The sequence below is a fragment of the Vulpes lagopus genome, chromosome 3 (genome assembly GCF_018345385.1).
Source record: "Vulpes lagopus strain Blue_001 chromosome 3, ASM1834538v1, whole genome shotgun sequence".
NCBI lineage: Eukaryota > Metazoa > Chordata > Mammalia > Carnivora > Canidae > Vulpes > Vulpes lagopus.
In genome coordinates, this window is record NC_054826.1 from 123,378,701 (window position 1) to 123,404,354 (window position 25,654).

General features: G+C 44.0%; 1 protein-coding gene across 8 annotated transcripts in view; it reads right to left on the bottom strand.

The window, feature by feature from the left end:
* The window catches only part of RBFOX1 (RNA binding fox-1 homolog 1), a 1,434,482-nt gene that overhangs the window by 112,455 nt on the left and 1,296,373 nt on the right, over window positions 1–25,654 (bottom strand). For all 8 annotated transcript variants that reach the window (XM_041748018.1, XM_041748022.1, XM_041748015.1 and 5 more), the window contains 2 exons: window positions 13,608–13,751; window positions 6,893–6,946 (listed from right to left, as the gene is read on the bottom strand). In XM_041748018.1, the coding sequence (XP_041603952.1) occupies window positions 6,893–6,946; window positions 13,608–13,751 (198 nt within the window). The remainder of the gene's footprint in view (window positions 1–6,892; window positions 6,947–13,607; window positions 13,752–25,654) is intronic.

The window sequence follows — 25,654 nt, forward strand, 5'->3', positions numbered from 1 at the left end:
AATTAAGAATGAAATAAAATAAAACGTGTGCACGGAATTCAACAATGAATGCCAAAATCTTCTAACATTGCCTACAGAGTCATGCCGTGTGGTCTTAAGAACATCTCTTCTTCATGCAATTTTAGGGTTATTCAAATTTGTCAATTTTACAGCCTTTACTTCTCAAAAATAAAAATTAGAAGCCTAAAAAAAAAGGAAAGACCTTTTTCATAATAAATCTTAAACTCTTTGATCTAATAAACAAAATAATCACATGAAATGAATTGAAATAAACATCAATTAATAATGCAAACAGTTCAAGTCACACGTTTTTATATTAATACTCCCCCCACCCCCTCAAAAACATGGATGCTTCTGAGTTTGTCAACTTTCCAGGCTACTTCATTAACTGAAAAGGGAAATGTATGTATATATAGTAATGTTCTAAGACATTATCTTGATATTCATTTGTCAAATCAACAGGTAGAAAATAAAGGAGCTTTGTTAAAAGAATGTTATTCACAATAACACTCTGGGCCTTTCCTCTCGTACTGATAGATAACAAATAGACCCTTTACTTCACCACTGGCATATTTGGTTTTAATATTTCAGCCTCAAAAAAACAACCCCACTAAACGTCACATTGTCAAAATCCACCTTTTTTTTTTCTTCACTGAGACTGTTCCTAAGAAGAGTACAGAAAATATGACACATTATTTTTAAAACCCCTAAAAATATTTGTACATCTTGTTCAGAAATATACACCAACCTTTTGAAACCATTCCAGTGTAAATTTGCCCAGCTCTTTCTGGTGAAACAATGCAATGTGTTGGGGCTCCTATTTGCAACTGGGTAAACTTCACTGAAGGGACATGCTGGTTTGCAGCTTAGCTGGGGCAGTTTGATATTCAGTGTCACTAACAAAATAGACAGTAATTATGAATAGCAAGTAGTCATGGCCAACTAATGCTGACTCCCAACCCCTCACTAGGTGGCTGAGGCGATTTCCAAAGCTCAGCGTATTCAGAGAGGAGTTGGCCCGTGGTCTGCCTGAAGAGAGAACTTCCCAACGTCAATGTGGGCTCATCTACAGAAGGTCCCAGCTGTGGAGGGATTTAAGCTAAATTCAATGATTATTTGACAGCATTCTATAGAGAAAAAAATAAGCAGCTTTACTTTGGAGGACTGGACTGAAAAACCTTTTATAATATGTCCCACTGTGAGGATCTGTGATCAGGATAGGTCTGGATGATTTGATCAGTATAGGACTTTTTGCTCCGTAACAGAAGGAGCATATTATAACTTCGTCTCGTACATCGCTGGGGGTATCCCGAAGTGAGAAAGGTATCAAAATACGCTAGGCTAACTGATTAGTCTTGAAATAACAGCTCTTCAATGGGCTGAAGACAGGATTTGAGGGGGTTTGCTCTATTAATGACACTGACCCTTGGTCAGAGGGTCCCACAGTGAAAGGAAGTGGGGAGCATAGCATATTAAACATTTAGATTCTGGGGTCCTGCCACATATCTACCCAATCAGAATCCCAGAGGGGAGCCCCAAAATCTGTCTGCTGAGAAAGCTACTCTATGGCCCAGCAACTGCATTTCCAGGGCCTCTCATGTCACCAAACACCATCAAAGGAAAGTTCTTGTCCATTGTATGAGGTAGGCTATCATGTTGCCGATTTCCAAGGAGCAACCTATGGAGTGGAGTGAATTTCGGAGGTGAGTATCTAACTGACTTGGTGACTTGGATCTTAGGCGCAGGAGTACAGCCATTGTCCAGTGGCACTGTCCACTTCCTTCCCTCAAAACCTAACCCTCTAGCATGCACAGAATGTCATACAGCTAACAAATAAGGGAAATGAGGATGCTGGCTGTATCAGGGGCCATTCTCTCACCAGGCAAGCTAAGAAAATCCCCAGTCCCAGTCTTATCGATGGAGGGTTTGGTGGCATCATTGCTGCCCGCGGGCACCGGTCATCAGCACCACAGCACTGCTGAGGTAGGTAACCAGGTGAAAGGGAACATTTCACCCACCCACCAAACACCGTCCCCAAGCATCATCGTGATTCCTGTCTGACCCCAAGGCGAACCACACTGGCCTAAAATCAGTACCCTGTGTGTCAGGGAGACATGGAGGTGGGGACAGAAATAGGTTTGAAACCCATGTAAAGTTCATGAACTACAAAGCAAGTAGTTCACTAAATTCCCAGGTTCTCACTTTGTTTTGAAGTCAGATAATATATATGGATTCTTCTTATCTTTCATTTTTCTGCTAAACTTCGCTCTTTCTCCTCCCCTCTCTCTCTTTTTGAGATCCTCAATATTTCTTATTTACAGATGCTGAGATAACTAGGAGAGACTCTAGAAAGTTGGGTTCAGAAGTGCTTGCTCCGACACAGTCCCCAAATACCAAAGGGACTGTCCTCCTTCTTCCATCAGACAGGCTCCTGCAACCCCCAAGGGCACCAGGTCATATGGCCTCCCTGGGCCAGAAGACTGCCTGGATTCTTGTCTGGAGAATGACGCCAGGTACCTGGCCGTTTGCAGGTATCCGCTCTGTCAAGGGCAGGTGCTGGACACCTCTTTGAAACCCGTGCCGAGGCTACTTCTTTTATCCTGCCTCAAGGTCAGAATCCAATCTCAAGGAAACCACAACTCAGAATTCTTCAAAACCTTCTGAATATTTTTATCCCAGCCTTAAAAAGGGGAACGGAAGCAGCACATTCTGGACTTGGCCTGCGAGCACAGCAGCTGGTTGCAATGCCGGATGTGGAATCCTTAGCGTTCTAGAATGCACAGGGCTCCTGGCTGCAGGAGAGGCACCGCTCTGGGGAAGGCATGATGGTGGGGAACCCGAGATGGACTGCCAGCCCAGCGTGACTGGCTTATTTTAAAATCCACTGTGAGTTGTTATTCTGACCTTCCCAAATCCCAGTTATTTTTCTGTTTTGGTTTTGTGGAATATGTTTAGGGGATGGTCCCCACCCCCCTTTTTTGGCAATTAATGCACATATAACATTTTATTTGTTAAATAAAGGCTCTGAAGCACCCAGGATGCAAGAGCACACTGGTTTTTCTTCTTATGTGAAAATTCTCTAGTTGCTGGTGCAGAGAGAGAACTATCCATTAAGAGAGGAGCTGTGGATATGTGTCTAAAAATTCATTTCTCTGTGGGGCTAAGAGCTTCATGTCTCATTTCTTCCCGTTCACCTTTGCAGGTGCGGCTCCTTCTCCCTGGAAAACCGCCCTCCCTCTTTCCCTTCCCTGGGAAATTCTTACTCATGACAATAGCCACTCCCAGCTTCAATGCCTCTTCTTCCAGGAAGCCTTCCACCCCTGACGGTATTGGTCTGTCTGCCTGGCTTCTCAGCAGCCACACACGTGCCACAGAGCACAGTGTGTGTAGTATGACAGTTGTTGGTCTTAATGGGCTGTGTCCTCCACCTCTCAGGAAAATCTATGAGGACGGGAAACACCTCTGACCCACTCACCACGGATTCAGCCATTGTCTTGTACCTGGATGGAAGCAGGACTCACAGATACCTAATGAATCAAAGCTCAGACTCCCTATTTCCTGGATACATGAAGAAGTAGCTGTCTCTGGCTGTATCCCCCAAATCCATTGTTTCAGAGTTAAACAACATGTTTTTATATCCCCTAAAAGTAAAAAAATGAATTATGGGATCTCTCAGCCCTAACTGCTCTGAAATTCTCATTTTTGAAGTCTGGTGCATCCTTTTAAAATGTGGTTTCCCTGTATATTAGCTATTCATGGACACGTGAGCTATGTAGGCTGTACCTTCTCAGGAGGACATAGATCCTGCCTGTGTTTGTAGGGGGAATACACACACGCACACATGTGCACCCCAAACACCCAGAACACAAAGCCATCCTCACTGAGCCCTGAGTGACCTGCCTCAGGGACTGGCTCCTAAGACAATGGCCAGAAGGTGAGCTCCTCACTCTTAGGAGCCCACCTGCTTCCTGGCTGCTTCTCCTGCACTAAATGATGAACATGAGGTCGTGGTGGTGGTTCAGGTTTCTCAACTACGTAAATGGAAATGTTCCTTTAAATAAGGTCCTTTCCAGGACGCCTGGGTGGCTCAGTGGTTGAGCATCTGCCTTCGGCTCAGGGCCTGATCCCAGGATCCTGGGGTCGAGTCCCACATTGGGCTCCCTGCATGGAGCCTGCTTCTCCCTCTGCCTGTGTCTCTGCCTTTCTCCCTGTGTCTCTCATGAATAAATAAATAAAATCTTTTTTTTTAAAGGCCTTTTCCTGTTGAGGATAAAGTCAAGTCTGAAAAATATCCATGTGTGAGCTGCTGTTGCCATTTAGTTCTCCAAAGGACAGTCTTGAGGACGCTCCAGTCATACCTAAACAGTCAGCCCCAGCACTTGCCAGACTGCCTTTTTTGGAGGGAGCATACCCACCCAGGCTCTTCTTGATGTCTCCTAATCAAAAGTAAAAAGCAGGTTCACAAACTCAGTTGCTGGATGTGGCAAACTTAAACGGTCTCCATTGCTAAAGCCCCAGAGACAGGCTAATCATGGCAATGACGGAGGAAGTATTAAAATAGTATCTCCATTGTACTTTCAAAATAGCAAACGATATTCTTCTAATGTCTCAAAACAGCTCTCGAAAAAGGAATTAAATAGCTTCTCCCCACTGGCAAAAGTTACAAACCAAAATATAAATTAAATATAAATTTAAAAAATTAAAACTTTAAAAGCAGTATCATTACAGACTCAGGATTAGATGAAGAAAGTTGGCTAACTTTCCGGGTCATCTTCTAGGATTTTGCCAAGAATGCATGAAGCCTGAGTGAAAAGGATTAGTTAGGCTGGGCACATTTTTTTCTTTATTTTATTTTATTTATTTTCTTTTATTTTTAAGTAATTGCTACACCCAACGTGGGGCTTGAGCTCACAACCCTGAGATCAAGAGTCATATGTTCTACTGACTGAGCCAGCCAGGTGCTCCTGGGCACAAATTTTCTTAATGCACTTTACTTTGCAGGCATAGAAACAGCCCTTATAATGATTTTCATATAAGAAGCAGAAAGAGGGGCACCTGGGTGGCTCAGTGGTTGAGCATCTGCCTTCAGCTCAGTTCGTGATCCTGGGGTCCCGGGAGGGATCCACATTGGGCTCCCCACATGGAGTCTGCTTCTCCCTCTGCCTGTGTCTCTGCCTCTCTCTGTGTGTGTGTCTCTCATGAATAAATAAATAAAATCTTTTTTTAAAAAAAGCAGAAAGGAAATTAACTTGTTTCCCCCAGCCTAGAGGTCACGCCACTGATTTAAGAATAACTAAAATATCTGAAATTCTGGGAGAAGAAGACCCCTGAACTAGCAGAACCAGAGAGTATAATGAAATGATATTTTCCCCCTCATCCAGCATATCGCAACATCATTTTGGGTGTGGAGAGGAGAATAACTAGAATTTTCTTCCCTCACACCAATCTGCATCATCCTAGTTAGGAGGGAAAGGGTGCAGACTGCCCAAGGAATAATACGTCTGCTTCACAGGAAGGAGGTGGTTGCTGTGCCCATGAGGGCTGGCATTTGTCCCCTTCGAGAAAACCATTTCTTCTTGTAACCCTCCTAGATGTTGACTTGTCCCAAACTGCTTGCGTGAGGATAGTTACGGGGCTAAATCCAGCATCTCTCTGTATCTGATAAGCAATTTGTCCCAATATCCACTTGTGCAGTCTGAGGATGCAAGAAGGGAGCTTAGAATTCCTGACAGCCTGGGGACCGGCGCTCTAGAAACCAGGCAGAGGCATTGAAAGTGGTCACTTTCTGGCTGCTGAGGTCAATCTCTGAGTTCTTCGGCAGGACTGGCACGGCTCAGCATCTGCGGCTAAGCCGAGCGCACTGCTTTCCTCAAGGGAGATTCCAACAGAGTTCTAGCGTTTTCTGTGCGTGCAGTGGGATGAGGACACTTTAGCAACCACAAAACCCCGGTGGGCAAAGGGGCATTTTGCATTCAGATGAAGCATGGGCATTTCCCTAAAACAGGAAAACTCAGTGTGGATAACTTTAACGACGGGCCTGGAAGTTTTGTTAAAACACAGATGGCTTGGGCTCCCATTCTGAGCATCTGATTTAGGAGGTCTGGGCTGGACCTCGAGAATTTGCATTTCTGGTAAGTTCCTAGGTGTTTCTGCTCCAGGGACTGCATTTTGATGAGCACTGTTAAAGGGGATGCTTTGAGAGAGGTGGGCCTTTTTTCCCTCAACGTATTTCCATGTCGAATGTGCGGAGCCTTTCCATATTGCCCCTGATTTTTACTAACACTTTTAGCTCTGGGAAAATCGATTTAAATATTGGTCTTCTAGGGGAAAAAAAACCCAAAAAACCAAAAAACTAAACACCAAAAAACAAATTCAAAGCAATGGCAAATTGCAAAATGTGGAGTGGTAAACATACTAATGAATAAAATTATATTCAAAAGGTTGGTGTATATGAAGTTCTCTCCCCTACAACCCAGGAAAATAACTGCACTTTATTAATACAGAATAATCACATATTTACCTGCGCATGAGACTATCAACTCACTTTTTAATATAAAGAACATAATTATCACTGAAAAACAAAAATGTAGCAACAATATTATTTTTTAAGCATGGGCAATTTTCCTCTGGAAACTTGATAAATATATATATAGATAGATAGATAAATAGATAGATAGGTATAAAACAGCAATTTTAAATTACCCCCTTATACATTTAAACTGAACCCAATGTATTTCCCACCATTTTTGAAACTGGAGTAGGTCTCTAAAGGAATTCCCACTGAAGTGTATTTTCACAATGTGCTAATTAAAACAGTGCAGTTGTTTCCCATTATCCATAGCAAACGTTTAAAAATAAGCTAAACAATCCTAAAGTAAATTAAATTGCTTACCTTTGAGCCTCTCTCATTAAAAATAATTTCAACATCTAAGATTTTACCAAATTGCTGCAAAGAAATAGAAATGTCTTATAAGCAAGAGAAATGGAGTAAATCATATTATGCACATTGGTAATTGCACCCCAAGTCAGAGTTTGGTTTTTTTTTCTTCCTCTTTTAATATCAAGGATAGACATTTTATGTTGTTGTATCCTTAGAGATGTGCTTGAACCAGGAGAAAGCACAACCACACAAACAATTTCCATTTTATTGGATACCCTGCCAGGTGAGATGTCCTAGTATGGGCCTGGTGCAAAATGTGTAATCAAGTGGTTAGTTCTAGTTTCCTTGCTTTATGTGTCCACAGTTGCTTTCCCAGGCACTGAGCAGCAAAGATTAAAAGTGGCTTGTGTGTAACCTGACCCTCCTAGGCTATTCCACTAGCCTCCAGGAGAAAGATCCTTGAGGAGGTAAGATTTTGATAGTAAAATGTCCAAGTAGAATCTGATGATGAGGATTGTGGCCCTTGGCCCCATATAAGCTAGGGTAATAGCCAGGCCACATAAGACAAGAACAAACAGATAAAAGCAAGATCCACCACATGGACATCCATCATAATCAAGACACCAGCATAGTTGTGATTAGCCCTGGGGCTGAAACGTACTTCTCTCAAGATGGTTCTCCATTTTGTTAAACAAATAAATAGATTTTAACAATTAGGAGGGATAGGCTCTATAACAAGTGAAAGCAACTCCACATGGCTAAGCCTGGAAACGTGGTTTCAAATTACAAATGGGACAGCCAACTGAATTACAGATGCCTGGTTAAATTTAAATTTCAAATTTTTCAGGATAATTATGTCCTCTCAATATTTAAGACATACTTAGACTTAATAAAATATGTTATCTAACATTCAAATTCAGCTATTGTTATCTTGCATTTTTTTTAAATTTGCTAAATCTCATAGTCCTAGTGAGAAATGCACATCAAGCAATTTGTGATTCACACCCTAAAAAGAAGGGAATACAGACCCTGAAACCAGAAGCATCTGATAGTCCAAGATCCCTTTCCTCTGACACTGGAGTCCCTTCTCTTTTTCTTAGATTGCATGAAATACTGTGGGTATTTCTTGAGCATGCAGGTGGGAGAGAGTGTCATAAAGGCATGTGACATGGCCAAGGGAAACTATGATGGGAATTTTACCCTGATGCAGAATGAGGGCAGGTGCTCATTTTAGTGATTAAAAAGTAAAAAGAACCATATGAAGGAATATGCCCATCCTTCTTTTCCTTTATTTTGAGCTTTTGTATTATTCCATTTGCTTTTGCAGCCTGGATTTTTATTATATCCTTTATTGCCCGAGGAGATTCTGTGTTCCGTCTCTCTTCCCTGGGTGGAAAGCATTAAGCAGCCTCCATGTAGCAGGGGACAGAGTGGTTGGGAGGGGACAGAAAAGGAACAAATGATTAGAACACAGAGAATCAGAGGCAGCCCCCCTGCCCATTGTGCTTCAGTCACACGATACGGCCATGGGGTAGGGAGCTGCGAGTAAGTGTCAAAAGGGTCCTACTAGGATTTGAGAAAAAAAAAAAAAAAGATTTGAAACATACAGAGGCTATCCTCTGGAACATACAAATGAATCTACTTTCCTTGGAAAGACAGAAAAAGAAATATGCACACTTTGGTTGAAGAGAAATAGCTCAAAACCTTGAAACAAAAGTAGTTCTGATGGTGGAGAAAAAGGAAACCCAAAGCTATGTCATGGAAACGTGCCCATTCCTCAGGATACAGATGCAGTCAGGGGACTGCGGATGGAATTTGTCTTGTGGAGTGGATGGACGTGCTTCTCTTCTTCCCAGAGAAGTAGAAGGATTGGAAGAAACGAAGATGCTCAGCTGGGACAGGAGAGGGAAGGAAGGGCTACACTGCCAGAAGGTACAATGGAAATACCAGGAAACTGGTAGCTACCTCAGCCTACAATTTGTGGACACTCTAATTTCCTTTGGGTTAGGAGAATATTCTACAGAGCATTTTCAGTGCCCTAGATTTGGGCAGAGAACGTTGTTAAAAATAGAAGAAGAAAACTTTCAGTTTTGGGAAATGCGGGATTTGCCGTTCAAAGGTGAACTGAATTTAGTAGTAAACACTCTTCCAGCTTGTGATCTCCCCAGAACCAGTGATTTCCATACGACCTCCCCGGACTATTCAGTCCACACAGATGCTATCATATTTATTTCAGGCCTACGAGCGTGAAAGCACACATATTTATGAACAGGGAAGCTTGTAAAGGACTCCTTCCAAAACCACGAGGCAAATGTCATCGTGGAACATTCTCTAAGCAGTCAACATGAAAACATTCCCTTTAAAATAAGATCGGGTTGAGACAGAACCAACCAATCAAGAAGTAATCCCAGCATGTGTCATTCCCTAAATGAAACAATGACACCATATGCCCTGAAATGGTCTCAAATGTTTGCCTCTCTGGCAGTTGCCATTGGGTGGATGATTCTCAGAGCCAGTGAAACGAGCAGTGAGAAGAACGCTGATATGAGCCCCATTCCTGAGACAGTTGCGTACTATATTTATAGTATCAACAGTTTAATTGGGAAGTTTGGTACTAATGATGTAAACACAGCTGGCACATGTTCAGTTTAAATAGACATGACTCGCAGACTTAACTCGCATTAGTTTGCTCAACACCCATTTGCAGCCGCGTTCAACAACGTCTCAGGATCCACGCAAGGTGTCTCAATAGCTGTATCAAGAATAAAATCCGGAAGCTTAAAGGGACGCACTGGGGCAAGTACGTATCAGGCATTTTGAGACATTCTCAGATCAAATAATATTTCTCTGAAAAACTATGGAAGATGCTCAGTGGATACAGCATAAAACATGAAAGTAAAGGTTAGTTCAAAGAGCACACGCAGGCAAAGAAAAAGGCATCATCTCAGTTTTCCTAGGATTGGCTTCATGTTTGGAATGCAGAAATGGAAGGCACCATGCCAGGTCCAAAAAAAAAAAAAAAAAAGACTTCACTAGTTATAACAGCATGGTGCATGGAATTTGGCATTAATGCCAAAGGTGCAACTATCTCTATGTTATTACTAAAAAGGTGACTGTGAAAACTTCTTTTGCATGTTCTGAAAGTCACGTGACCTGTTTTTGGGTGACAAGAATGAGTGACTTCAGTCGATCACATTCACACCCAGAGGGTCTGTATTTTGATAACAAAAGCAAGGCTTTGATGTCAACAGGGGTACTGCGCAAATCTGAATCTTACACTCACTGAGTAGCTGGCTTCTGAAAACAGTTCTATGATGCAATGTGTCATGTCAGTGGTCTGGAAATATCATAACCACCTCTCTCACCCCAAACCCAGGTGTGTGTAAATTTTAAATGTTAGGTTAAAGAACCATTCTGTCCAAAAGCAAGCCATCATAATCAATTTGGTGGAAGTCCACACATTCCTTTCATGAGATCGTCAACAATTCAAACAGAAAAGATGCACACCCTCATGAATGCTCCCTGAGATGAGGACAGAGCTCAAGAATGAAGTAGCCAGGCCAGAACCAACATTTCTTCCAGTGAAACATCCAGAACCAACGCCCCTGATCTGTTCTCTCATGCCCCAACTGGTGGCGTGAAAAGACTCTGACTCCACCAGGGCCACAAAACTCCTTGACCAAGAAATGTTCCATCTTTGAACACCAATAAAAAATAAATTTATAAAAATAAGAAAAAAAAAAGAAATATTCCATCTTGGAAAGAAGGAAGGAAGGAAGGAAGGAAGGAAGGAAGGAAGGAAGGAAGGAAAGAAGGAAGGAAATCTCTGAATAGTTAGAAGATTTAATGCCAACCACTAGAACAAATGCTTCCAAAGGAGGAAGAAATGAAGAATATCAAGTACTGAAAAACATAATGGAAGAAAGGTCGCCAGAATTGCAATAAATAGGCCCTGAAGCCACAAATTAAAAACAAAATGTGAAGTACCTACACTGACCATTAGGCCTGCAGAAATTGGAAACTTCACAGCTGAATTATTAATGGTTACAAAAGTGGTTACGAGCACAGCAAGGTTTTAGGCAGTTTGGGAAAGGAGCTTCCCTTTTTGTCTTGTTTTGGTTTTGGTTTCAGATCTCCATGGCTGCACTGAACAAAAGGAGACAAAGAAGAAAAGCACAGAAATCTCTTTCAGGATTTTTCTCTGTAATCACCCCCCATTCTAGCCCCTGCCAAAGTGAAGGGGCCAACGCAAAATAGAGCAACAGAAGGAGAGGAGCAATCTCATGTCCAGATGATTTGGAAAAGACCTGCCTGGAATCAAAATGTCACTTCTAACAGTGACTGTGACCTAAAAGAAGAAACCACACTTAATTCTCTCAACTGTGTGGGAAGCCAATCAGAATGTTTACAGATGCTGTTCAACATGATTCATGCCACTAAATGTATCACATAACCAGAATGGGATTGCCTTCCCAGTGCTCGGCTGGGAAGAAGAGATTTTTAGTATTTCAATTCCATTTTGTCAGAATAGTGCTTGTAGACTAAGGAGGCCTCAGCATTATTACAAGGAATCCAGGAACCTGTAAGTGCCTGAAAATTTTTATAGCTGAAACTCATAAAAAAAAATTCTTCTGTACCTTTAAAATGAACCCAGATGCTGTTTGTGATGAATGAAATTAATTTCAATATTACTCAATGTATGCTGCATTTTCTTAATGGATACTAAGCTTATCTATCATCTTGTCAAGTCGATGTCTTGTCAGCTGCTTGAAAATTATGATTTTTACAGAAACTGGCTCTGAAACCAGTCAATTTTGATCATGGCTTGAAAACTGGTAGTACATTCGATCTTTGAAAACACTTTGCTCTGCACCCCCTCCCTCGCCCCGTAAGAACAGAGAGCCTCAGATATCCGTGCAAGAAAGGGTGCTGTCTTGGGGAGTTCCAGCTGTGGATATTGCCAATACCCCTCTGACTCAGCCGTGTAGCCCTCTGGGGACTTTCAAGATAACCGAGAAGACCAGGGAGGGAAGAGCGCCCTCAGGGTGGGCTGCAGTGAGTGACACCAAGAAAGAACACCAGGATGGTCATTAAGAGGGCCAAATTCAAAGCCAACATCCCAGTGACACCTGACGAGTAAAGATGGACCGCAGAGCAAGGCTTTCTAACCTGACGTGGCAAAAGGAATCTAATTCCTCTGGCTGCCCATCATTCAAACCTGGTCTCACTGCTTTATACACACTTAACCTCCACTTTCACTTTGAATGCTCTGCACTTTTCAAAGTCATCTTTGACCTGAGAGTGCCCGAGGGTATCTCTACTCTGCAAGAGTTAGAGGGCTCAACTCAAGGTTATTACCAAACGAGAGAGATAAAAGTGCAGAAGCTGACCTTTTCCTCTGAAATGTCAGGATTCAAGTCTGGGTATCTGAATATTAGGACGCTAGCTCTGCCTTTGTGTCAGATGCGGACTTGATAAACATCACGCATGTTAAAAAATAAAAGGTGCAAGCAAGCTAACCCCACAATCGCAGAGTGATGAACCAGAGCTCCCCTTCTCATTGGGGGAATGATGTCTGTTTTGGCCGGGATTAGGCAGTAAAGTTTTGCCTCTTCTTATTCCTTGTGTAACATTTGCATCCGTCCACAAACTCTTAGAAGAATCTCCAGGTAGCCAACCTTTACTCTAAGTCAAATGCTAAAGATGTAGTTCTGTTCAGAGAATCCACAGATACCTCTCATCAACGCTAGGATAGATGTCACAGACAAATAGGCTGACTACATTTGAAAAACCAAAAACCAAACCCAACCCAAACCAAACCAAACCAAGCCCCAAACCCTAAAAAGCTAAGGCTAGATTATCTAAGCCCTGTCAGAGTTTTGTCCTTTGACGGAACTGAGCCCAAAGACGTGGCTAACTCATTCCTTCTCAAGGTGGACAGGGCAAGATTTCGTCCAGAAAAAGAATCCGAGTCATCATGTCCCATGAGGAAGCAACCCTATCATCTATTTTCTCTTGGTTGATGGTGGTTTCTGCCCTGCTCTGTGTTTCAATCATGGTACCTGGGCAAGGCTGTCATCCGTGGCACAGAACATCACAGCATCTAGAGATGCTTCTAGAACGATTCAGAGGCACAGGACCTCTGAATCCTCATCATCGGTTCCAGGAGAATGTATACTGCAGGAGGCAAGTCAGACTTAGAAATCTCTGGCTTTCTTTGTTTTGCTTTTCAATGAAGCTTAATGCAGAACTCATTAATCTCTAAAGCTGCCTCTGAAATCTTAAATGCCCAGTGCCTGGGAAAGAGTGAGGTCTGTAGGAATATGGCATGATAACCGTGGCACGTACAAAAGAGAGAAGAGCTCAAAGGACACAGAATGTTTATTTCAGTCATGACATGGGGCCCTGAGCTACTCGATTTAGTATCGTCAATGGGCTCCTTTCAATGCTATTTCTCCTGGCAGCTCATTTCCCATTTGACCTTCCAGTTACTAATTAGAAGACCATTTGGCAAATGGGAACATGGTGAACATATACAAAGATGCTTACACTAAAATCATAAAGAGACTCTGGCCCCACTATACCTACAGACTAGGATTTAAATGCTTTTCTTTTCCCCCATGCAAACATCTCATCTTCATGTTATAAATACCAAAGACTTACATGAGGAGGAAAGGGCTCCAGGGGCCCCAGAGTGGGCACAGCAGAGGAGAAACGCACTACTTACGCCAAACATTTGTCGGAGGTCCGGATCCCGGAACCTGAAGGGGATGTTGGAGACGTGCAGCCGCTTGGGCTGGGACTTGTTTTCTGTGTTTTCAGAAGGTTGTGTCTGGGGCTGGCCATCCGTTGGTGCCGCGTCGTCTGTCTGCTAAAAGGACAAGAGTAAAGAGGCTCTGAGTGGACCTGTGTGCTCTTTCCAGTGCTTTTGCTTCCCCTGAATGGTAGGAAAATGCTGGAACAAAGGAAGAAGGACAAGGAAGGAGCCGCTGGGTCATTCATTCATTCAACGAGTATTTATTTAACATCCAGGCAGACAAACTTCCTGCCCTCATGGAGCATGATTCTTACGGGGGCAGGGGAGGCATTAAGCTTATTAATAAATACATTCAGAACTGGTAGGAGGAGAGCACCGTGGAGAAAAATAAAGCAGGGGGAGGGGTAGTTGGCATGAGGTGTTCGGGGAGTTTTAACAGGCAATCAGAGGAAACCTCCTCATTAAAGGTAGGAGAGGGTATATCCCCTTAATCAAAATCTTAAGATATGCCTACATAATTGTTGCGACTGTCCAGATAAAACGTTAGCAAATGTAATAAAACATTTGAGAAGGCTGTTCGGTGTTCTGCAGTCCAAGTAGCCATCTGATTGCCTTAATTTTTTTTAAGGTTTTATCTTCTGATTTCTTGGTCATGCACGTCCATACCGTTCATTACAGTTGACTTTGCATAGCTATTTAAATTTGAATGAATTAACATTAAGAAAAATATAGAATCCAGTTTTTCCTTCACACTAGCCACAATTCAGGTCCTTGGTAGCCACCCATAGCTAGTGGTTTCCAGGTCAGACAGCATGGATCTAGACACCTCCAGGATATTCTATGGACTATCTTGGTGTCGACAAGGCTACGCTATTAGCGTAACTCATTACTCTGCTTCCCACTCTTGGCATAATAAAAGTCTTGGAAAGCATGATATTATATCAGCACAACATAAGCAGAAACTAGAAGAAAAGTCATAGCAATATTTGGTATCATTATAGCCATTCCCATACTCTTGGTTCTATAGATGCTTCTAGATACTTTCTCTGCAATTAGCATCTATTGCCTCTGGGTGGCAGGTGATGCCATCCACATGAGCTACTTGCTTCTCCAGAACTATAATGGAAAACCTATGTGGAAGCCCATGTAATTTATGAGGAAGGGGTCGGCCTCACCTACTTTTAAACAATGCAGAAGCATATCACTGGGACAAAACCATCAAAGCAACCAAGCAGGTGTAAGATAATAAAGACACAGAGAAGACAACTTCATAAAGTGAAATATATGTATGTACATACATATATATAAATTATATTTTTTATATATACATATAAATAGAAATGTTATATATAAAGGTGATTTATAGATCGTATATACCACAATGACATGGGCATAATTAGTGATTTTCTTGCCAATTCTTGTATTTCTTGGCAGACTTCATTTGCATTCTCCTTCCTAATACCCCCTGAATGGCATTTTTTAAATATATTTTTTTAAGATTTTATTTATTTATTCATAGAGCTGCAGAGAGAGAGAGAGAGAGAGAGAGAGAGAGAGAGGCAGAGACACAGGCAGAGGGAGAAGCAGGCTCCATGCAGAGAGCCTGACGTGGGACTTGATCCAGGGTCTCCATATCACGCCCTGGGCTGCAGGCGGCGCTAAACCGCTGCACCACCGGGGCTGCCCTGAATGGCATTTTGAAGTCAAGATCTCCCAGTGGCTGGCACCCTGCTCTTCCAAGCTGGTTTGGTATCAGAAGGATGACCTCTGCAAGTTTGAAGCGCTACGTCATGACAATGACAACACTGAGCTTGGTCATTTTGTCTTTGTTGTTGGAGTGGAATAAAGAAGGAGGATGGTGACAGTCTTCTAACCTGGAAAATGAGTAATAACAATACAGCACACCTTCTAAGGCTCTGTGAAGACCGAACGTGGTAATATAGGCCAACCTGGCAGAGTTCTTGGCACATGAACTCAATAAATGGAAGGCAATGAATTTTTTCGAGTGATGGTGACTTTTTCTCAAAATGTCAAAAACAAGGAACGAAAAAGCCTCTCTCAGGAAACAGAGAGAGGAAAGGTTCTCATTTGCTTGTTAAACATGTTTTTACTGAGCAGCTGCTATATTTGGACACATAAGTTAGCCTCTGAACACACGCAGTTCCCAGCTCAGTGCAAGAGAGGGAAATAGGAGAAAGACAGTCGCGAGGCTGGGATCAGAGTGACTCACAGAGGGCCCAGTAAACCTAAAGCAGAGGCACACCACACAGCTGGATGGTCTCCGAGGCCTGTCAGTTCTGGAGCTTGCGTTTTCAGTGGGAGGTATCTGATGGCAGAGAGGAAGGGCGCCCATGCTGTGCCAGCCGAGGGCAAAGCACAGGCAAAGACGTTGAGGTGAAATTGGGGTCTGGATTTAGTAAGTACACATTCACCTTAGTGTCACTGGTCATGTGCAGGAAGGACAGTCAGAACAGCACACTGTGGGGGGTGGCAGGGGTAGGATCACAAAGGGTCCTGTGTGCAGAGCAAGAGTGTATATTTCATGATAAAAATGAAGAGGGGCCACTTATGGATCCTCACAGGGTGTGATGTGACCAGCACCTGACACCAGGGCTGAGCCACAGTTGACAAATGATACATGCAGGTCAGATGGTTGGCTGAGTCACCGATGGAGCAGGGGGAGGGATGACGAGTATATCAATAAAGTGATGAGTGAAGGAGTGAATGGTCCACCTACTTTGCATCTTCTAGTGATAATCGCATATGATATTATAATACCCAGGCCCAAACAAAGCAAGGAGCTGCGTTCTCTCTGCTGGTGACATGAGGTGTGGTGACACAACCAAGACCCAGAGATGTCCTTGAATCATGCGGCTGGGATCTTGGTACTCGGACCTAAGACTCTAAGTTTGCAGACTCAGCAGCTGAGACCCTAGCTTGCAGTCCATTTCTTCCCTCCAGTTAGGAGTTGCTGTTCAAATGCAAATTAAAGCAAGCCCCTTCTCATCCCAAGAAAGAAACTTAGATTTGGATTTGTATATAACTGCTGGATGTTTCAGCTTAATAAACCTAATTAGGAATTACAGAGATTATGATTAAACATATTAAATGATTAATAGCATTATGCCGCTCATGTGAAAATTAAAATTAATCATCTTTAGTCAAACAGGACTTTGGAGAAATCTTCACGTTGTTTCCTTTGATAAAAACATACAACGCTCAATTAATCATTTTGTAGTGCGGGCATGTGTACAAATGCTCATAAATTGTTATGTCGGAATACCTGTGTATTTAAAGTAATTTTTAAAGATAACACGTAAAATGGAAAACAAACCAAAAGTGTTTCTGACATCGCGGGTGAATGGAGAGGAGAGGGAAGAGAGCATCAGAATCCAGAGGCCCACTACAGAGTCTGGGGCATGGAGGGGTGAAGCCTTCCAGAATGGTCCTCACTGACTCTCCTATTGGGTATATTGGGGTGAGAGCTTTTGTCTTCCCTTTTGCTGGGAACTATCAGGGAAAACGTATTTGGGATAAGCCTGGGTTTTAGGTCCCTACATTAACCTCCTAAGAAATTACCACAAACATGGTGGCCAAAAGCAACGGAAATATACTCCTTCATGATTGTGGAGCCCAGACATCTACAGTGAAGGTGCTGGCAGGACCACACCCCTTCCGTAGACTCCAGGGGACAGCCCACCTTTGCCTCTTCCACCTTCTGGTGCCTTCTTCACATGAAGCTGCCTTTCCCCAATCTCTGTCTTCCAATTCACAGGGCCTTCTTCCCTCTGTGCATCTGGGACTCACATCTCCCTCTGCCTTTTTCTTCTTATAAGGGCATTGGTCACCCTAAAATTGTAAAGCTCACCCTAGATCTTATCTTGGGATCCTTAATTACATCTGCAAGGACCTTTTGTCCAAATAAGGTCATATTCATGGATTTATGAAGGATGGGATGTGAACACATGTTTTGAAGGCCACATTCAATCCACCATCGTAATCTTCTTCTAAATAAGTGGACAAACCTGAAGTGCACATAGAATGAGTAGCTGTTACCAAGGCGGTGGATTCATTTTCTACCACTGAAGTGGCATGAGGTTCTCCAAAGGTTGGCCTCACACCAGGTCTAGGAGGAGAGAGAATGTCCCTCTCTGAGCTGTCCTAGGGTCCCATCGGTCACACTGGGAACTCTAATGAGTTACCTACATCGAGGAGATGCTGAGTCTTCCCTTCACCCCAGTCCGGGCTCTCAGGGTGCTTTGGTGTACCTACCTCTGGATGTAACGACACCCTTCGCTGGGCTGAGAGGCCCTCCACCAGCCTCCTGAAAGGCAGCCAACACTCTCAAAATAAGGACAGGTCTGTGAGTTCCCTGAAGCTAACACTGCACCTCACACTGGTGGATAAGCAGTCACAGCATCCCTGAGAAGGTCGATGAAACTTATGGCAAACACACAGAGTGAAATTTCTAAGGACAAAAATAAAATAATGAGAAAATGCTGAGAAAGCTGCTGAAGAAATTGCACATCCAGAATGTGTATTCTCAAAAAATGGGGGCTACCTGGTTGGTAGTTACACCCCTGAAGACCAGTACATATCAAGGCTTACTCAGAATGAACAGCTGGAAGAACCACTCTTGATTTACCTGTGTCTGATTCTTCTTCTTCTTCTTTTTCTTTTTTTTTTTTTTTTTTGTCTGATTCTTCTCAAGTATCATTTTGGCTCCAAAAGTGGGACCCAGCTGAGTCGGAAAGGTGCCTCATAACCATGTTTGGGAGATCAGAAGGTAGAAGAGAAAGACCAAGCAAATGACCCCTGGTCTGCTCGCTCAGAGACGAGAGATTGAGAGAACAAAGGGTGCGAGAGGTAGAAGTAGAACGGCCAGGGTACTCTCCCTCTCAGAACGCTCCAGTCCAGACCTTCACCCTGGGCTGTGAGATCCAGCATGCTTCGGTCCAGACCCCCTTGCTTCCTGAGGTTCCCCTCCCTAACTCACTGGCCACCTGCCTCCTCCTTTCAGGCACACAGCACGCTCCCTCCTCAGGTGTCACACCTCTTCCTCCTTGGCCTGGAAAATCCTCTCCTCCTTGGGCTTGCCTGGAAAATTCTCTCCCCAGATGCCCATGTGGCTTGCCCCCTCTTGCCCACCAGCTCTCTGCCCCAACAGCACCCACCAGAGAAGTCCTCACTGGCCCTTGTTATCACAACCGTCAGCGTCTCCTGTCTCCCTAATTGTTCACTCTTTTTATAGCACGTACCCCTTCTTGCCTTTGTATTAGAGGCTTCTGTTAGTTTCTACCATGTTGAAACTGTCTTGTCCACCAGAATGTGGAAGTCTGTGAGAACAGAGACCCGGGAGTTTCCATCCACTGTTCTGTCCCTACCATGCCCTGCGCCACCCGCAGCAGTTTGTCAGCAGCAGAAATGCTGACACTGGGGCTGCTTAATTCTTTGGTGTTGGCCGTCCTGAGCACCCTAAGATGTTCAGCAGCATTTCTGGCCTCCACCAACCATATGACAGTGAGCGAGACAACCAAGACAAATCTGGGGTTCAGATGTCCCCCTGGGAGGGCAAAACTGCACCATCTAGAACTATACCCCAGAGTGCACAGTACGTTCTCGGTGAGTATCGATGGCTTTGCTACAAGTGAGCTGCAGGAGGGCTAACATCACAGCTCCTGCTCTTTGTTTGCATACGGGTGAAATGATAAATGCCTGTCTGCTGGGCCCTTCTGAGTGGGGTAACAAAGCAAAGTGTCGTGGCAGGTAAGTCCCATGAATACACGGGGGATACCTATTGTTCCTATTACGAACAGTGTTAATAACCATTTGCTTTTGTCATCCGTTTCTCGGAGCCCACCGACACTGACAGCTCTCAGATGCAGCCTCCTCATCATGCAGACGAGGCTGCAGGACCCCACTCGGATGGGAAGTCCATTGACCTCAGGAGGTGGGTTTCCAGGCAGCACTTGGCAGAGGTTCCCAAATAAGCTCATTAGGACGGCAAAGCCAGCTTCTGCTCTGGCCCAGTTCGAAGGCCCTATTAGGAGGCAGGATGTGTGCCGCAGAATTTTTCCTAATAAACAAACTCCCCAGATATCGGCGCAGGTTATAAATGTTAAGAAAACACCACTGGCACTTTAATCTCCTGAAGATCACTTAGTGCTTCCGCAAAGACCTTAATAAAGAACCGCGGGGCTCCCTCTGCTATAATCGTTCCTAATTCAATGAATAGCTCTGAGCAACCCAAGGCTAATCCTAGTGAAATTGGATTTTGATATCGACCAATCCAGGGATGACTGTTGGAGAGAATCTGCAGAGTTTTGTATGTGCCTTTGAGAGTGTGGCCCCGCCCCACGTCTCCTCTCTGAGCCCATGAGGAATTCCTGAGCTCACCTGTGTGCCATCTTCAGGGAGGACCAGGTAACTCATGGGAGCACAGGCAAAAGATAATTGTCCCTGGATATCTCTGACCTAAACTCCAGGCCTGTCACATACTAGCCCAGCTCCTTAAACCCTTCTGAGCCTGTCTCCTCAGATGCAAGAAGGGATAAAAGATCCCATAAAGAGTTGTCTGTGGTCCCAGGTTGCTGGAGGCGACACAGGTGACCATCACAAGGACGGATGAGTAAAATGCGGTGCAGCTGTCAGCAGAAATCAGAATTCAGAGAGAAGTTGGAGGATTGGAAGCACAGTGCTGAGCGCCTGTAGTGGGGGAGACAACCACAAGAAATAAAACGAGAACAGTACCAAATTATATTTTGCCACCCCGAAATATGCCTCTTTGGCATGAGGGTTATTTTTGGGATGATTATTTTTGAGAAGCAGCAGACACAGGAGAAGCTCAGAAAAGACTAGAAGTTACCCTTTTGTAAGAGAAATTTACATTTATAAGGAAATTCTCCATTTGTAGGGGTGTCTCCCTCCTGGAGGTCGCAGGAAAAGAAAGTAACTAAATCTCTAGAAACTCTTCAAAAGCAAGACAATGGCCTCAATGGGGAGAACAACCTCACCCTTGATTACTGTGCTTTTCCAGATAAACCCATGGATGACTAGCCCCCCAGCTAGTCAACATCTTCTGTCTTTAGCTGGAGATGGTGTTCAAGCTGGTGGCTTGGACCATTCCAGGGAGTTAGCTGGTTTTCCTGGGTAGGTCCCACGTCTACAGGAGGTATACCTCTTATTAAGCTCCTATTTCTTCGTCTCCTGTTAATCTCTCTTTTATCAGGGGGTGTTTTAGCCAAGAACCTAGAAGAACACAGGGACAATTATTTTTCCTCTCTTACACGATGGAAATTAAAAACACATGTACTCACAACCAAGTACTAGATACAGTTCAAGGACGGTGATCATGCGCTTTAGGGCAGTCCCTTTCAATAAAATGAAACAGGGGTCACATACATATCTCAAAGCTCTTAGAAGCCACATTTCAGAAAAGTAAAAAGAAACATGTGGAATTAATTTTTAGGATATATTTATTTTAATCCAATTTATTAAAACTAGTACTTCATATGTAATTAATGTAAATGAAATTTTAAATTATTTTTCCCCTAAGTCTTTGAAATCTGTTCTTTTTTTTTTTTTTTAAGATTTTTCTTACATATTCATGAGAGACACAGAGAGAGAGGCAGAGACACAGGCAGAGGGAGAAGCAGGCTCCCTGTGGGGAGCTGGGTATGGGACTCAATCCCAGGACCCTGGGATCATGCCCCGAGCCAAAGGTAGACGCTCAACCACTGAGCCACCCAAGTGCCCCAGTCTTTGAGATCTTATATGTAATTTGTACTTAATGGCTCATCATCTCAACATGGAGACTCCATTTTCACTGGAAATACCTTATCTATATTTAGACTTCGAAAAATTGACAGTTGAATAGCCAAGATTTTCAAAACACACCTAAAAGGCTTTTAATAACTGAATCAAGTGTCAGTGTTTAAATTTTAATTAAAGTTGAATTTAATTAAACATTCCGTTCCCCAGTCGTACCAGCCATGGGCTGAACAGATACCTTTAGCCGGCAGAAAAATGGTCCCTTCAAAATGTTAATAATACCCTAATCCCTGGAACCTGTGGATATAAAGTTCACAGACTCCCTGAAGGATACACAGACATCCCTGGACCCCTGAATAAGGACCACTGCTGTGTGAGGCCACTCGCCCCTCCCCAATCCCAAGTTGAAATGGTTGATGCTGAACACTATCGTCCACTGGTTGCTTATGAGCCTTGTGTGGAATTGGCTAATGGATCTGGAATAGGATATTGAATATCAAACCGTGCTGAGGTCTTACTCTGACCCTGCTATCGGGCTAGGGGTTTCTCACATCTGATCCCACTGATCCCACCCTCTTAAGCTCAGAGAGGTTAAGTCACCTGTCCAAAGTCACACAGCCGGGAGATGGTGGAGCCAGGAAAAGAACCCAAGGTATTTTACTCCATATCCTGAACGCCATACTTCAGCCCTCAATGGCCTCTCAGGGTCAAGGTCTGAAGACAGCCCAGCCCTAGAGGGCACCTGCCAAGCTCTTGCACAGAGAAGTGAAATTCGCTGGGAGTTCTAACTGCCTGTGCTCTCAGTCTGGGTGGGAACCAGAGAGACGAGCTCTGTGAATAGGGCCCTATACCCCAACAACAACCCCAAATCAAACCAAACCAGGCTGCTTCAGACGCTTCCTCTAAGCACCTGGACTCCTGTGCTCCCCTCTCATGAGCCCTTATTAACCATATATATTTTTTTGTTATCAGATTACCTACTTCTCTGACTAGAACACGAACACCCCAATGATAAACACTATATGGAGTCATTTTTTACTGTGGCCCATGATGTGTGCTCACCAAATATTGATTGTGTCATTCCAGAAAAAGAGGTTTGGGTCCAGCTTCTTCTTCTTTTCTCCCCCCCCGCCCCGCCGCCGTTAGCATCCCAATTCTGCATGAGTGTGTAGAAACCCAACACTCAAGACAGGACACTAATGAGCACAATTTTCTCCCAGCACAGCCTAGTGAATATTCAGCATCCCTTGTCTCCTACGGGCTTCCTCTTCTCCATGCCCAAAGTGCTTAACGGTGATAAATAAAAAGTGTCCCTTTGAATAGCCAGCTGCTTCTTCCTCCTCCACCAATCAAGTTATTTCTCAGAGAGAAAAGCTTGCGAGTGTCTTCGAGGCATTATTTGATTAAGTTGACAATATTATGTGAGCGATGGTTGAGTACCCACTGCGATGTACTTTGGACCAAATTGATTTGTGTAACGAACACTTGCCCTGTCTCTTCTTGCAGCCTGAATAGTGGTCTTGATTTAGCCAGTAATGCTGGGCGCCAAGTGAATTTACAGGGTCCACAGTCCCTCTCTCTCAATCTGAAGAGAATAGCAGGAGCAGAGCATGGAGTGGCATAATTCAATACATTGTACTATAAGCTCAGAAAATAATATCACAGAGCTCTGCAATATACCTATTTGATTTGATTTGTAAACCTGATAAAAAAGCAATCGAGAAAAGTTCAGGGGGAAAATATATATGTTCTAAGCAAAAATGTAACGATATTGAATGTGTACAAAGAACCAAAAGTACTGGGTGGGAGGGGAGAAAAATCATGCATACTAAATCAACTTCATACCCTGCGTTAGACAATATTGCACATTCTCCATTTAGAACGAAGCAAGATTGTGCAAAGTTATTTTCCATTAAAAATAATAATAATGGTAAGCTCAGGGAATGTGAATTAAAACCCACGTCTCAGGTTTTCTCACAATCCTACCTCAAAACGGGGCTCGTGCAGATTCACTCAGCTTCCTGCTTTTTCATTTTAGCTCTGTAGGCAAACAAATAAGTTAATCACACAGCTTTGGATGTAGTTAATGCCTCCTTCCTAGCTTGGCGGGGCGGATTCCATAGCCAGGTGACACAGATTTAAGAAACTCATCACATTTCCCTCAACCCGAATAAATTCAATGCTCTGCTGGAATGATGAAATTCTTCAGAATGGAGAAGCGCTGCAGGACACAGAAGGGCTGACTCTAAATTCTCTTGCAAATTTTTTTTTTTTTTTTTTTTTTACTCTTTGAAAGTATAGGATGAGCATACCAGGGGCCAAGTGTTTAACACATCAGTAAAGGTGATGGGTTGCAGAGGTGTCTGTATGAGTGCACTTGAGCTGCTATAACAAAATGCCACAAACCCGAGGGCTTCAGCCACAGACATTTATTTTCCCCAGTTCTGGAGGCTGGGAAGGCTGGGATCAGGGTGTCAGCACACATGGCTCCTGGTAAGGTCTCTCTTCCTGGCTTGCGACCTCTCTGTGTCCTCCCAGGGTGGAAGGAGAATGCTCTCTCCCTTCTTCCCTTCCCTGGAAGGGCACTGATTCCAACATGGGGATCCTGACCTCATGACCTCATCTAACCCTAATTACTTCCCGAAGTCCCCACCTCCAAATCCCATCACATGGAGGCTTAAAGCTTCAGCGTGAAGGAAGAGAGGGACACAGTTCGGTCTACACAACACTGTCATTGAAGCACAGCCTGCAAACACCTGGGGATATGAAATGTTTTGTCCTGGGGAGAGAAAGGAGTTTCACTGGACTTGGAACCAGGTGTTTGCTTATCATTCAAAATCTATTTATTGAGCATCTACTGTATATCACTCTCTGGGGATATAGCAGGTGGGGTCAGGAATTGGTGTCAGAGGACAGGAATAGTAAGACCATAGAAAGGGCTCCTTTCCTTCTCCATGCTCCAAGTTTCAGTTTTCATTTCCAAGAACGAGGAGATGAAAATAATTACCACTACTAATAACGTGAACAGCAAACGTTTGTAGACTCTGGAAAAAGTGACCTGGGTTTGAATTCCCGCTCCACTAACTTCCTAGCTGTGTGACCTTGAGCAAGTCACATAACCTCTCTGGGCCTCATTTACTTCACCTCGAAAATAGAAATATCATTAGCACCTCCCCTAGATGAGTCAGTACATGCAAGTGCCCTTCCTAGCCCGTAATTATGATGATGATCAACATCTAGAACAGTGCCTGACACCCGGGAGCCACTTAATAAACATTGGTTGAATGATTAGCACTCTCTTAAGCTCCTTGCATACATTAGACTTCATTGCATCACCTGATGACTCAGAGAAGAAGATTCTATCATTTGTCCTCATCAGATGATAGAGGAACTGCCATCCAGAGGGGTTAAGAGTTGCTTCAGGATGCTCCGTCCGGACAGGGCAGGCAGTGTGGGAGAATGGTTGAGAGCCCAGGCCCTGCAATTTCCCAAGGCAAATCCCTTAAAGAAGATGCAACAGATTTCTGGCCATACGTATTAAAACCTCAGGCCAGTCCATTTTAAAGCTTCCAAAGTCAGTGAGATTCAAACTCTCTCCCTACGGCTGCAGGCCCAAGTCCTGCTAGACCTTAGTCCTGGTGGACCTGCCTCGGGCAGGGGCATTTCCTGCCTCCTCATCCCTACCATCCCCTGCTTTGCACTGTCTTTGAGAGGAGCCGCCCCTGGGACCCTCTTCCTCCTTCTCTTTTTAGGTCTTGCTCTTTTGGAGTTGAGGTGGGGGGTGTGGGGGGGGGGGCAACTGAGGAGCCAGAGGGCATTCAATGAAACAGGATGCTTCTTGGTGGTCAGAAGAGAGTACCACTCTCTGCTTTCTCTCGTGCTACTGGAGCTCGCATGGGCTAGTGGCTTTGGTGGGTGTGGGGGATGCTTGGGTGGTGTGGGGTGGTGACCTGCCAACCCATCGTCCTCCATAGCTGCTGAAGGTCCTGTGTCTTCAAAGTCGATGTGCAACACTGCCCACCCTCCATGTAGATGGGGGTCTCTACTTCAGTGTTGGCTTCCCGAACATCCTGTGGACTCCTTCCCAGTCCTCTGAACGTCAGGCTCTTCCAAGAGCCCGGGGAGGTTGTGGGTGCCCTCGCACACTCTCCATGACAGTTCTCCCCCAGTCTGCTGCTTGGGGCTGTGCCAGCGAGCCTCCACATGGATCCATCCCCAGAGAAGAAGCAGGCACAAGCCTCTATGTT